Here is a 15,193-nt window from a genome sequence, read left to right as displayed (position 1 = left end):
TACGAAAATATGTACAAAAATATACACGTTTTTTTGAGAAGATGCAAGGAAGAAACACAGTTTTCTTGTCACTTTAAAGCGCTGAAATGAAGTTTTTCAAAATCTATTCTAGACACGATCACTTAACCTGCGAACAATGACACTAGCTGAGCATTTTTCCCCCGTTTTTCTCATCGACATTTTTCGCACTCACTCTCTCAAAATTCATTCATAGTTTCTCATTTGCATTTCTTAATCCGGATTATAAGTACGATTAGTCCAATAGATGTTATGCTTTGCTTCTGTGTGTGTGTGTGTGATCTGTGGATGGTGCAAAAAACTTGACGATTTACAACTTTGCTACAATGCGTGATGATGGCAACACTGATCCGAAACGGGACGCACTCACATCCGTTTCCTCTTTGCTCTTTACTCATTAGATAAAAATGAAAAATAAAATTACGATTTGCTTATCGAACTACATTTTATATATTTTTCGTGTTTTCTTTTTTACTTTGTAGTCTTTCCTCTTATGCTAAATGTATTATTTGCTAAAGACTTTCGAGTTTGACAGTTCCTTTCTTCTTCTTGTTGCTGTTGTTGTCGTGGAAAACGGATTCGCTGCGACTTCTCGCGGGGGGGCAGTAAAAAGGTGAGCTTCCTTCCAAGGTTAGGAACAGAGCTTTGATGACGTGCGGGGACAGAATGTACAGAGAATCGGGGAGTTTATAAGAAATGTAAAGAAATTCCCCCTTTCGGGGACTCAGTATGACTGCGTGTGTGTGGTGGGTTCAACCCGTAACCGACTCCGTTCCGGGGCTTCGTTGAACTACTGTCTAAATATGTATCGAGATTTGCTTAGAGATTTCGTTGTAGACCGCCGCTAGGTAGAAGCCTTCGGCTGAGCACGGTGGCTGCTGCGGTGAGGACCAGCAGGCAGGGCCAAGCGGTGATCGCTGAGGATGGCCGCCGGTGCAGCGAGGTGGCACCACTCCGGGACGTCGAGCTGGCCACCTGCATCTCCTCCGAGTGCAGGTCGGACGATATTCGCTGGGTGTAGAACTGGAAGATGTCGCTGACCTGGTGGGGGGAAAAAGAACATGACGTGTTTTGTTATTTGAATAATTATTCCAAAAATGAGCAGTTTATTGAAAATTTTATTTTTGTATTTTTTTATTTAGATAAAAATTCATGTGTATTTTTTCTATAATCAAAGAAGACATTGACAGGAAAAAGTTAAACTCAAATTAGCCCTGTCCTTCACGTTTTTGAAAAAACGTTGTTCGTAGTTCAAAATTTCATGAACGCTTGTTCATGATTTTGGAAACTTATTTTTCTCCTTGTTTGATGTGGTCAAAATAAGTGTTTTTGGGGCCATTAAGGACAGGACTCATTTGAACATTATAATAAATCATTTTATTGCTAAGATTTAACAATAATTTCATTTTTAGATATTAAAAACTGGACGCATTACTTGATGAGCTATCGTCACTGAAAAAATTACGCTTTTTAAATGATGTAGAGATAACCAAATTTTTCCTGATCAATTTTCTGCCACAGACTGTCTTTCAGCAATGGTGTGCCAAGTCTTCAGAGTTTTGATGCAAAATTTTTATAAAAACGAGCATTTCTTTACGAAATCGGTCTTTTTATAATTTTAATATTTGAGCAATTCTCTGCCAAAACCGAAAATGGATTTTATTTGTATTTTTTGATTTGGCTCAAGCTTTGTGGGGGAATTCCCTATGACCAAATAAACTATGTTGTGTGATTGGTTCATCCATACAAGTCTCCATACAATTTTGGCTGCAGTCCATACAAAAATGGTATGTGAATATTCAAACAGCTGTAACTTTTGAGTGAATTTTCTGATCAATTTGGTCTCTTCGGCAAAGTTGTAGGTATTGTTGAGGACTATTGAGAAAAAATAGGTATGCGGAAAAAAATTGCAGATTTTTTAATCAACTTGTTTTCACTAAAACTCAATTTCCCAATATACGTATTTTTTGATTTTCGAGATTTTGTGATATGTTTTAGGGGACAAAAATCCGCAACTTTTGAACCATAGAGAAACATGGTCAAAAAATCTGCCGCCGAGTTATGAATTTTTGAAAAAATAGTGATTTTTGGAAAAAATCGAAGTTTCATGCAAAAACAAGTTTGACATTATTTTTTAATGCAAAGTTGAATTTGCAATAGAAAAGTACTTTACAGATTTTTTGATAAAGGGCTCCGTTTTCAAGATATAGCCACCGAAAGTTTGATTTTAGCGAAATATTTGCAGTTTTTCAATTTTTAAGAATAGTGACCATAAGTGACCATTTCTTGAAAATATTTTTTTGACAAGTTCAGAAAATTTGCTATAAAATTGTCTAAGAGACATTGAAGATTGGACCTCGGGTTACTGAGATAGAGCCGCTTTAAGAAAAAGAAACACGAAAATTGAAGTTTTCTTAATCTCATCAAAACAACCCACCATTTTCTAATGACCATATCTCAGCAAATAATGGTCCGATTTTCATTTTTAATACATGAAACATTCGAAAAATTTCCGATCTTTTTGAATTTTAAATCAAGACTAGCATTTTAAATGGGCGTAAGATTCAATTTTTGGCATTTGTATTTTTTTAATCCGTCTTAAACATTCTTCATGCCTTCGGTATGCCCAAAGAAGCCATTTTTTGCATAATTAGTATGTCCAATGGACATTGTCCATATAATTTTCCATACAAATTTGACAGCTATCCATACAAAAATTATTTGTTAAAATACATAAATCTGTATCTTTTGAAGGATTTTTTTAATCGGCAAAAATGTAGGTATGGATAAGGACTACACTGAAAAAAATTAAACAAAATAAAAAAAATTAAGTGATTTTTGTCACTAAAACTTGATTTGCCAAAAAAAACTATTTTTTTTTCAATTTGTGATATGTTTTAGGGGACATCAAATGCCAACTTTTCAGAAATTTCCAGAGCGAGAAAAAATCTTTAACCGAGTTATGAATTTTTGAATCAATACTGACTTTTTTTCAAAAATGTCGAAATATTGGTCGCAAATTTTTTTGAACTTCATTTATCGACAGGGTTACCAGGTCAAAATTAGAAAAATCTGGCAAAGTATCGTCCAAAAATCTGGAAAAATCTGGCAGACGAAAATCTAACCATTCTCAATAGTAAAGGGTAGGGAGGATATCAATTTATTAAAAAAAAATTCAGGTGGTTTAATTGATTTTATGACCTCAAATATGTTTCATTAACATTCCCTTTACGAATAACTCATTCTATTTTTTTTTTATTTTCAATAAAATTCGTTTATTTTAATCAAAAAGTTGTTTAAAATGGGCATGAAGTGAAAAATCTGGCAAAAACTGTCAAAATCTGGCACTGAGAAGGATGAATCTTTATTCTGACTGTCACTTGAAAAATCTGGCATTCCCAGATTTATCTGGCAACCTGGCAACCCTGTTTATCGATGTAAAATAGAAACTGCAATCAAAAAGTACTGAAGTGAAAGTTTCATTAAGTGAGCCATTTTCAAGTTATTGCTATTCTATTTTTTTAAACATTAGTGCCCATGATTGCCTACTTTTGAAAACCTGAGAAAATACTTTATATTTTGCTTTTGTAAACTTTGTTGATACGACTTCTAGTTGCTGAGATATTACCATGCAAAGATTTAAAAATAGGAAAATTTATGTTTTCTAAGTCTTACCCAAACAACCCATTATTTTCTAATGTCGATATCTCAGCAACTTATGGTCCGATTTTCAATGTTAAAATACGAAACGGTCGTGAAATTAAGAAGAATTTTTGGATTGCAAATTCAATTTCACGTAGAAAAATGAAGTTGAAGCATTTTTGCGACCAATAATTCGATTTTTTGAAAAAAATCAGTATTGATTCAAAAATTCATATATCAGTCAAAGATTTTTTGCTCCTTCTGGAAACTCCTGAAAAGTTGGTATTTGATTTGATTTCGGAGGAATGTACAATAAATACGCTCAATTTTTTTTTTGTTGAGAGAACTGATTTCGATTGATTTTGCGTGTTTCATTTTTCCAGAAAACATTTTTGATGTAAAAAGCTGTTCTGCACTCGCTTAATTTGGAATTTCATGCCAAATTTTCAAAAAGACAAATTTTATTACAATATACAATTATTCTACTCGCACGAAATTGCAAAATATCTATGAGTTTATAAAAAATCTATAGTCTGTTTCCAAACCTAAATAGAATAAAATTCAAACAAGTTTTAAGACTGAAAATCCTTTAAATCAATAAAAAAATGTATTATTGACACATTCTCCCGTGCTGATACTACGGTTTGACGTTTTTTTTCAGTTTTTTTGGAAATAACTAGAAAATTTAATAGAAAACACCTCAACATTTTGACAGATTCTAAAAGAAGGTTAACCCTTTCCGACCTGATGGTTCATATATTACTTATAAATACAAAATATGAAAACTAAACTAATTTTTATATGGCCCTCCCATCATCAGACTTAAAAATATTTTTGCCTTCCTCACTGAGGTAAGGCTATAATCCTGCTCTAAAAATGAACTTTTTATAAAAAGCTCGAATACCCACCTTCATATATACATATCGACTCAGAATCTAAAACTGAACAAATGTCTGTGTGTGTGTGTGTGTGTGTGTGTATGTGTGTGTGTGTATGTATGTATGTATGTGTTCAAAAATCTTGCCAAGTTTTCTCAGCACTGGCTGAACCGATTTTGATCGAACCAGTTGCATTCGACTTGGTTTAAGGTCCCATACATCGCTATTGAATTGTTTGAAGTTTCGATAAGTAGTTCAAAAGTTATGTATAAAACTGTGTTTTCACATTTATCCGGATCTCAATTATATGCATGTAAACGATGTCCGGATCCATAATCCGACCCATCGTTGGTTAGGTAATCAAGAGACCTTTCAAACAAGTCCACAACATCGAAGATCTGGCAACCCTGTCTCGAGTTATGACCACTTAAGTGATATTTATGTACTTTTTTGAAGCCGGATCTCAATTAAATGCATGTAAACGATGTCTGGATCCATCATCCGACCCATCGTTGGTTAGGTAATCAAGAGACCTTTCCAACGAGTCCACAACATTGAAGATCTGGCAACTCTGTCTCGAGTTATGACCACTTAAGCGATATTTATGTACTTTTTTGAAGCCGGATCTCACATAAATGCATGTGAACTATGTCCGGATCCATCATCCGACCCATCGTTGGTTAGGTAATCGAGAGACCTTTCCAAGGAGTCCACATAATTGAAAATTTGGCAACCCTGTCTAGAGTTATGACAACTTAAATTATATCTGTGTACTTATTTTTCTGGACCTAAAAAAAATAGCTGAAATATGTGTCCAAACCAATATTACACATTGTTGGTATAAAGTGAGGAAGGCATCAACCACATAGGTGGATTAAGTTAGTTTTTGTAAAAATTCAGGCCAAAACCGGTTAAATTTGCCATGTGAATCAACTTTGGTTTTAGGATGTTACGTTTTTAGCTGAAAATGTTTTTCCATGCGTTGAAAACCATATTTAGCATGTTTGAGTATTTTAATAAATATTTTAAATGTTGAATTTCTAATGCACAGGATCGCAAAAAGTTTTTTTTCACGATTTTTTAAATCTTGGCTTGTAATTTCTATTTTTATATTTCTATGCACCTCCCCATCGACTTTGGTCAGAGTCGAGTGACATAAACATCAATAAATAATTGCAACGGCCTAAATCAGTCAAAGCATTTTTCACTTCTTAAAGCTCTCATAATATAGCTTCAATGCATGCATTCATTAGTTTTTTTAGCATAGCATAGCATTGGTGTCTACCCGTAGCTGCTACTTCGTTATTGACCAGGACCCCCAAACATTGCTCCGTGGACCACAGATGAAAAGTAGGAACCAATCATCACCCATTCGCAATTTTCAAAGGTCCCTATCATGCTGATCAATACCGACGCCGGCCATGACCAGAGGTAAGACACGGGGAAGTGGATGGGAATGTTAGCCGATACTTGAGTGATGGGACCGCCAAATTGACTGCGTCTCCGACAAAGTATCACATGAGTTTTGAGGGGTTAGTAAGATGGGTATGAGGTCAGGATTCATTGTGGTAGGTGATGCGACCATAAGCAATTTGTTTATCGGTTGAAATTTTAAAAATCTTAGGCAGCCGGCTGCGGAAAGATACCTATCTAGGGATTTAAATATAGTATTAATTCGACCGCGATTCTCCAGAAATTCTCCGTCGGCGTGCCTTCCGATCAACGGTGATGTAGGAAGGGCTTCATTCATTAAAATTATTTTATATCATAAGCCTTAAAACATATCCGTCGACGTGCCTTCCGATCCTCGATGATATGGAAAGGACTTAATCCAGCAATACGACTTGCTTGTCTCAAAAAACAAAAATCGGATCGTTTCTATCGAAAACTATATAAAGAGAACAAAAATAAAATTCAATAAAATGAAAAAAGAAGAAGAAGAAATCAAATCACCCCATGTACACAATTAGCGACACAAAAGAGACGGAAAATAACACGAAAAAAAAAAACAGGACTGCGCGTCCACACAGGCATCGCACTACTGATCCAATGCATGCATTCATTAGTTTTTTTTTTCACAAAAGTAAAATTTACTGTAGAATTGGGTGACAATAAAAAAGATTTTAGGGGCACAACCTGGCTCAATTCTCTCAAATCTCAAATCTATTCATACAAAAACAGCTTTTTCAAATCGCCAATAACTTTTCTGGAACAACTAGGATCGCTTCACACTCTTCAACAAAGCGTTACATTTCGCATAGCAATCTCACTCTTGATTGATTTCCCTACAATTAACACCACCGTCTGGTGAAAAATCAGAAAATTTGCCTTTCTCCATACATTTTAAAATTCCCATACAAACTTCAACTCTTAATAAGCACAGATTAATGTTAAGTTTTGTCTAAGGAATTGAACCAGGGGGTATCACTTAGGATTTTTCAAAAAATACATTTATTCTGAACACCCTACTGTAGAACTGATTGTGACGCATATTTTTTTCTGAAAATTTTAAATGACCAATCGTCAGCTTACCATGATCATCAATAATTTACTATCTTATGTGATAATATTCAAAAGTCTAGCAAAATGCAATCACTCTTTTTAGACAAAGTTTTTAATTTGTGTTCAGAATGAGGATCCATCCTAACAAAATTATTAAATTTATGATGCAAATTATATATAATATATTTTGTTTATCGATGAAAAATAATTAAAACCTATCATGTAATGAGTCATTCTGAAGAACCTTACCTCATTCCATCCGTATCGGTTCTTGGCCTGGACGATCGCCTCGTACACCGAAGCCGGCAGCAGCCCGCGCAACGTGAACGCCATCACGTGGGTTAGCGGTTCCGAGAGGGGCCTCGGCGACGGTGTCAGTATGACGTCATGCCATCGACCGGGCTGCTGGAACGTTTCGTTCATCTGTTTGGAGGAAGAGAGGATGGGAAAACAAGATTTGATTTTCGGTTTTTAGAAAGAAAAAAAAAAATCATCACATCCAATCTAGATTTGTAATTTCCCGTTCGAAAATTAGAATCCAACCCCCTCACACCCCATCATCATCAACGTTCGTCAAAAAATAAAGCTCACCATCAACTTCCGGTACAGCAGGCGCACCTCCAGCAGCGGCGGGTAGCTTTCGACCTTCCAGGTTAGGTTGTAGCTGTCCGGCAGGCGACTCCACGGCGTTGACACGAACTCGGCCGGCCCGGGCCGTCCCGACACCTCCATGTACTTTTTGGACCGCCCCAGCGTGTTGTCCGCGACGCAACTGTGTTTCAACAGAATTGAGAGAGGAAAAAAAAAGATCCGTTTGAAAAACTATCGCGCAAATGAAAAATGAAGTCGCGTGGGTGGTGTGGCCAGTGTGGCCTCGGTTATCGGTGAAATTGGGGTCGATCGACAGCGAACCCCAAACTCTTTCTCCAACTTCGTTTCTCTCTTTTCCGGTGGTGAAAAACATAAATCAAACTAGCAGTGAGTGTGTGTGTTTGTGTATGTGGGGGGTTGTCGGTTATGCCGGAGATCAGCTCATCTGGATTGCTTTAGTTTGGTGGTGCAAGCTGAGTCATGATTAAACTTGAATCTGAGCTAACAAAAAAAAAAAAGGAAAAAAAAAAATGGAAAAAGGACTTTGAAGAATAAAAGCGATGTCGATGAAAAATAGATTGGTAAAGTGTGTGGTCGAGTGGCCAACTTTGATAGTTAAGAGGTAAATTATTTTAAATTTATCACGTATAAAGTATCTAAATTTCTGAGAAGAAAAATCAGAATGTATAATAGTTTTAATAATTTATTTGAGGTAAAAACGAATTGCCATTATTTTTATTAAATAGAGTATCCACCTCTAAAAAATAAATTAAAAATTTGAGAAAAAACATATTTTCCTGGTGTTTCACCATGAAAAACCTACTCTTTCCAAATGGTAAGGGTTTTTATTTTTCGTTTCTCGGAAAGATCAGAAAATTTCACAAAGGACTCTGGAAATTTGTAAGCAAAAAGTGTCACAAATGTACAACAATTGCTTTATGGGTCATTCCAGGTCAACAGAGTACACTTTTGGACTGGACCTTCACCGATTTTGAACAAACTTGCCAAAATAATGTTTACAATGCGCTCGCTAGCAACACTACTGTCACAACAGCAAAACACAACACAACGCTTCCGTGTGCTTTATTTCGCAAAATCAAACTTTTGCCAGTAAAATCGCTGTTTCTCGCCAATAGTTCATTTTAGTTTGAGGTTTACATTGATTATTATGTAGAATTGTCCGGGAAACACGATGGTGACAAAATCATGAAATGAAAACATGAGGAATTGGTCAATCCTGAATTTTAAAACATAAAACATTAAAATATAATATTGGGGGCCATTTAAGGGTTAATATTATATTTTCATCGAAATCTTTGGACAATTTTTCATAAAAGGCGATAAGTTTATTGAGCAACTCTCTACGAAACCAGCCGATTTCAACCATTTTTATTTTTAGTATTTTTTTATTGGGCTCAAACTTTGTGGGGGCCTTCCCTATGACCAAATAAGCTATTTTGTGTCATTGGTTCACCCATACAAGTATCCATACAATTTTGGCTGCTGTCCATACAAAAATGCTGCGTACATATTCAAATAGCTGTATCTTTTGAGTGAATTTTCTGATCAATTTGGTGTCTTCGGCAAAGTTGTAGGTATTATTGAGGACTATTTAGGAAAAAAATAGGTACACGGAAAAAATCCCAAAATACGTATTTTTCGATTTTCGAGGGGACAAAAACCCGCAACTTTTGAGCCATATGGAAACATGATCTGCCGCCGAGTTATGAATTTTTGAAAAAAAGTAATCTTTGAAAAAAAAAATCAAAATTTCATGCAAAAACAAAATTGAATTTCCAATCGAAAAGTACTCTACAGATTTTTTAATAAAGGGCTCTGTTTTCAAGATATAGCCAACGAAAGTTTGATTTTAGCGAAATATTTGCAGTTTTTCAATTTTTTAAAAATAGTGACCATGAGTGACCATTTCTAAAAATATTTTATTTGAAAAGTTCAGAAAATTTGCTATGAAATTGTCCAAGAGACATTGAAGATTGGACCTCGGGTTGCTGAGATAGAACCGCTTTAAGAAAAAGAAACAGGAAAATTAGAATTTTCTAAATTTCACCAAAACAACCCACCATTTTCTAATGACGATATCTCAGCAACTAATGGTCCGTAATTTGAATTTTTCAATCAAGACTTATATTTTAAAAGGGCCAAACATTGAAGATTACGCCCATTTCAAATGTAAACCTTGATTAAAAAAAATCAAAGTATTTTTTTGAAAAGATCGAAAAATTTCACGAATGTTTCATGTATTTAAATTGAAAATCGGACCACTGCAAACATTTCGCAACTGCAAATATTTCGCTAAAATAAAACTTTCGGTGACTATATCTTGAAAACGGAGCCCTTTATCAAAAAATCTGTAAAGGACTTTTCGATTGGAAATTCAATTTTACATTAAAAAATTACGTCAAATTTGTTTTTGCATAAAATTTCGATTTTTCCAAAAATTAATATTTTTTCAAAAACTCATAACTCGGCGGCAGATTTTTTGACCATGTTTTTCTATGGCTCAAAAGTTGTGAATTTTTGTCCCCTAAAACATATAAAAAAATCTCGAAAATAAAAAAATACGTATTTTGGGAAATTGAGTTTTAGTGAAAAAAAAACTTGATTAAAAAATCTGCAATTTTTTTTTTCGTGTACCTATTTTTTTCTCAATAGTCCTTACAATACCTACAACTTTGCCGAAGACATGATGATCATAAAATTCACTCAAAAGTTACAGCTGTTTGAATTTTTACATACCATTTTTGTATGGACAGCAGTCAAAATTGTATGGAGACTTTTAGCTTATTTGGTCATAGGGAAGGCCCCCACAAATTTTGAGCCAATTCAAAAAGTACAAATAAAATCCATTTCCGGTTTTGGTAGAGAATTGCTCAATTGAAATATTAATTTTACACTCTGAACCAGTTTTTATATAAATGTAACCATTTAGTGAATTTGTTGATTTAATAAAAAAACATTCAAAAAATACTTTGTTTAATTTATTTTCACTTGGAATAGTGTTATGTTAAAAAAAAGTTATGTTCCTGTTTTTATAATCCAAAAATTTTAAGCAAAGCATTTCACACTTTGAGATAGTTGCATTTCCGGTTTTTGGTGTGACTGATTGATCCATTCAAACTTTTATTAAAATCGTTAATATAGCTTGTTGCCTGCATACATCATTCCATTTGCTTTATGCAAAGGTGATTAACAATATTCAACAGTCTGTTCTCGATTATCTTAATATATCAAATTTGAGATTTGTCACCCCAAATAAATTTAATTTTACCTGTAAGTATCGATTATCCAAAGAATTGAGTATCGTGCAAGCAGTGGTGATGGGAAGGTGGATTTTTGTGGTGTTCTCTTTGTGCTATGTTCGTGTTCATGTTCGAGTCACCCTGACAGACGGACCGGGCCGACAACGGCCCGAAAACCGCCGGACGGCTCGACAAAACGGCCCGAATTCCGTCGGTTTGTCCGACGGAATTCGGGCCCTTTTCGTGCGTATATGCAACACTTTGTCCGACGATCGTCGAAATCGACGTTTGAGAAAATCGACGTTGACGGGCCGTTGTCGGGCCGATTTCGGGCGACTTTGTTATTTAGATTGTCCTGCCATTGTCGGATGCTCTCGTTTCGGATTTTCTGGGTTGATTTGATGAAAAATAAAGAACTTTTATTTGCAAACTATTCTTTTTTATTATAGTTGTCAAATGAAGGTAAGGGTAATATGTCACATTTAATTTTTCCACCTAAAGATTTGATTGAACAAATTCCAATATACAAATTCCAATATATTTGTGCAGGGGTGGCCTTTTTTGTCTCGTAGTGCACAGATGCCAAGCTGGGAACTCGGGTTTGGTACATCCTTGGTCTTATCCTCGGTGGCAGTTTGTTTTTTTCAACTCCATCTAAAATAAAAATCTGGTTTAACCAAAAGTCTGAACAAACCATAATTTAAATATTCATTACCTCATTAGTTTATTGGTAGGTCTAGGTTCTATCCTGCCCAGAATCTGCTTTTTTCACAAAATATAATTTCACTACGAAAAAAAACTTATCACGTTGGAAACCCTGATAGATTGAATTCCCGCGGTCGTGCGATTCGAAGCGTTATCTGCTCGATGTCGATTGAGTCCTGCCATTTTCGAGCGTTTGTCGTGCGTTTTGATCGAATGTCAAAAAGCCGACATCTTGTGTATGCAGAAATCTTGGCAGGCGTTGATTAAAATTAATGACAGATAATTTTTCGTGGATTTCCAACGTGCTTGTGAAAAATTGTACTCATTATATCATTTTTTAAAAGCTGGAAATCTATGTTCCAGATTCAGGAGTTTGACGGAACTAGCAAGCCGAACAAATGAATGACGTAAAGCACTTCAAATTATGGTTTGTTCAGAATTTTTGATATATTTTTCTAACTTTATCTTTAGATGTTTGAAAATTGCTGGTTTTGCCCCTTGAGATCACCAAGAATGAAGCAAAGACTCGAGCAAAGACGAGTTCCGAACCTGGCATCTCAATGTGGACAATAATTATCTAAATATAAGTCGATTTGAATAGAATAATAAAATGTGCATGTTTGCTAACGGAATCTCTTTTATTTGCATCAAATTAACCAAAAAATCCGAAACAAGAGCACCCGACAATGGCAGGACACTCTAAATAACAAAGTCGCCCGAAAACGGCCCGACAACGGCCCGTCAACGTCGCTTTTCTCAAACGTCGATTTCGACGATCGTCGGACAAAGTGTTGCATATACGCACGAAAAGGGCCCGAATTCCGTCGGACAAACCGTCGGAATTCGGGCCGTTTTGTCGAGCCGTCCGGCGGTTTTCGGGCCGTTGTCGGCCCGGTCCGTTTGTCAGGGAACCCACGAAAATTTATCTGTCAATAATTTTTATCAACGCCTGCCCAGATTTTTACACGCACTAGATGACATTCGATCAAAACGCACGACAAACGCTCGAAAATGGCAGGACTCAATCGACATCGAGCAGATAACGCTTCGAATTGCACGACCGCGGGACTTCAGTCTAACAGGGCATGCATGCAGTGGGGGGTCATTGTGGTAATTGATATTATTGCGCGTCAGTATCGTGCAAGCAGTGGTGTTGGGAAGGTGGATTTTTGTGGTGTTCTCTTTGTGCTATGTTCGTGTTCATGTTCGAGTCATGCATGCAGTGGGGGGTCATTGTGGTAATTGATATTATTGCGCGTCAGTATCGTGTACGCAGCAGGGCCAGGAAGATGGTTTTATGGTTGTGTTCGTTTTGTAATGTATTTGTATTAAAATCTAGCATGGCTTTTTGTGGTGATGGTATGGTTTTGGTGGTGGTAGTGGTGGTGGTGGTGGTGGTGTTAAAAAAAACAAACGTTCAATTTACTAACATTGAGTCCAAAACCTCCCTACAAACATCTATACCACTAGGTGACGTAGAGATCTCTGCGCATTCTAGATCGATGTTTACTAACATACCTTCCAATCCCCGAGGTTAGCAAGGTACCGGCCAGGAGCCCCTTATCTTACTGGATAGTATTACACGCTCATCTAAAGAGGAAAACATGGTATCTCCCGTGTTGGAATATTGTAACCGGATGAGAGTCTAGTGCTATCATACGTTTAATTACAGTTAAACAGCAAGATAAGCGTTGTGCAGCCATCCGGAATTGTGCGACCTTTATTGCTAATGCTAATGCTAATGCTAAAAGTATCGATTATCCAAAGAATTGACATTTCCAACTTCATATATTCAACCACGGACTGTATTATACTATTATTTGATATATCCCGCATTTTTTTAGGCTGCTTTTTTTTGAAGAATTTAGTCCACAAGTCATTTTTTTTTCAAAATTTCAATATTTTATTATTTATTTGACTTCATTCTTCGATTTTTGGACGAATAAATTCATTTTTATTTTTTTTATAATGAAAAAAATGAGGAGGGAATCGTCAATAAGGAGAAATTAAGCATGCCAAAACTGAATTAATATTTAAAATTAACCTTTTATAGTACCCGAGCAGACGGAAATAACTTGGGAATAACATTTTTTGATGTTTGAAAATACTATACCAATAAAATTCTTTGTAATTTATAACAAGATTTGTTATTCGTCGTTATATTTTTTTTATTGGATTGTTATTGTAATAACAGACTAATAACATTTTTAGTTTTTCTTCGAACAAATCTTTGTTATTATTTTTTTTTTGTTATTTTAACAACTAATCCGATCATCTAGTATTTGGAGATATTCTTCCACAATAAAAAATGTTATTCCAAAGTTATTTTGGCTTTCAACCAATATCAGACCAATAACAAATTTTGTTATGATAACATAAACTGTTTTTAAACCCTTATGCAAAAATTTATTTTTCAAAAAGATTCCAAAACAACTTTTGTTATTTTAACAGTATTTGTTATTGAAATGGCATAAATTTAGTTACTACCGTCTGCTTGGGTAATTATAATTTTCAAACTTAGTTTAGAATTTTTAGTTCAGAACCTAATTAAAACTTAAATCTAAAAAGAAAAACCTAATATTTGTTTCGGCCCAACACTGAACAAACCACCTTCGCTTCATACACTCCTGACTCACTGACCTGTAGTTGCCAAAGTCCTCCTGCTGGACGTGCCGGATGGTGAGCGTGTGCCGGTTTCCCCGCGATGACATCGTCCGTCTGTCGGTCGGCTGAATCGGAAATGAGTTCTGGTACCACGAGACCTGGAAATAAAGGATGAAAAAAGTAGTTTTTTTCAGTGATGGAAAATTAAAAAAATTATCGATTTTTTTTCAACTGTTGTCTGTTTAAATGTTTTGATAAGTAAATATTAGAATAACCTTCTCTTTAAAAATGGATTTTGTTTATTTTCATTTTCCCATCTCTGAAAGTTAAAAATTCAAAATTGCCCCACGAATCGAGTTATCCGGCCGTTCTCACTCAACCAAACTTTCCCGAAGCATTGTTCGTCGCCGTATTGAAAAGGCTTTTCTGTGATCAAAAGATACCCGCACGCGGGGTCAATATTTGATTGGACACCAAACTCAGTAGGCACCGGAATTTGGCCCACCCCCTCTTTCACCGAGAAAGAACAAAAACGAAATCGCGAGGTCAAATCGGAAGCTTTTTTTTCGCGGTTTTTCATGCAAATCTGTTTTTTTTCTGGCGAATTTTGCACACCCCCTCACGATGACAGACAATATAGTAGCGTAATCGCAGTGATATTGGTGAAAGGATTTATGGATGTGTGCTTTGAATGATTTTTTTTGTTTCCGGAAGAGGAGTGTTTGCGCACAATATGACAAATTTCACCCGATAGCTGCGTAGATTATTAAAATCAAACAGGGTAATTGGCGGTTTGATGAAGGCGTTGAAGAATCGCTTTAGAATCCATTAATGAATAATTTAACGATCAATTTGAATATTTGGAAACTTATTACGGAAAGTTGTGAATTAAAACAACTCTTTTTCTGTCTTCACGCAAACACTATGTCTGTTTGTCGGTGGATTTTGTTGCAATTTTCATGTAATTCAATTTTTTTGATCAATTTTACTTTG

At 35.5% G+C, this 15,193-nt stretch overlaps 1 protein-coding gene across 3 annotated transcripts in view; it reads right to left on the bottom strand.

Moving 5' to 3' along the window:
* Positions 1 to 453: 453 nt before the first annotated feature.
* Positions 454 to 15,193, bottom strand: part of LOC6048982 (limbic system-associated membrane protein) — a 512,782-nt gene continuing 498,042 nt past the window's right edge. For all 3 annotated transcript variants that reach the window (XM_038259476.1, XM_038259555.1, XM_038259624.1), the window contains 4 exons: positions 14,237 to 14,358; positions 7,632 to 7,812; positions 7,290 to 7,463; positions 454 to 1,059 (listed from right to left, as the gene is read on the bottom strand). In XM_038259476.1, the coding sequence (XP_038115404.1) occupies positions 838 to 1,059; positions 7,290 to 7,463; positions 7,632 to 7,812; positions 14,237 to 14,358 (699 nt within the window). In that variant the 3' untranslated portion in view covers positions 454 to 837. The remainder of the gene's footprint in view (positions 1,060 to 7,289; positions 7,464 to 7,631; positions 7,813 to 14,236; positions 14,359 to 15,193) is intronic.

Source organism: Culex quinquefasciatus, chromosome 1 (assembly GCF_015732765.1).
Source record: "Culex quinquefasciatus strain JHB chromosome 1, VPISU_Cqui_1.0_pri_paternal, whole genome shotgun sequence".
NCBI lineage: Eukaryota > Metazoa > Arthropoda > Insecta > Diptera > Culicidae > Culex > Culex quinquefasciatus.
This window is presented reverse-complemented; position numbering and strand designations above follow the sequence as displayed.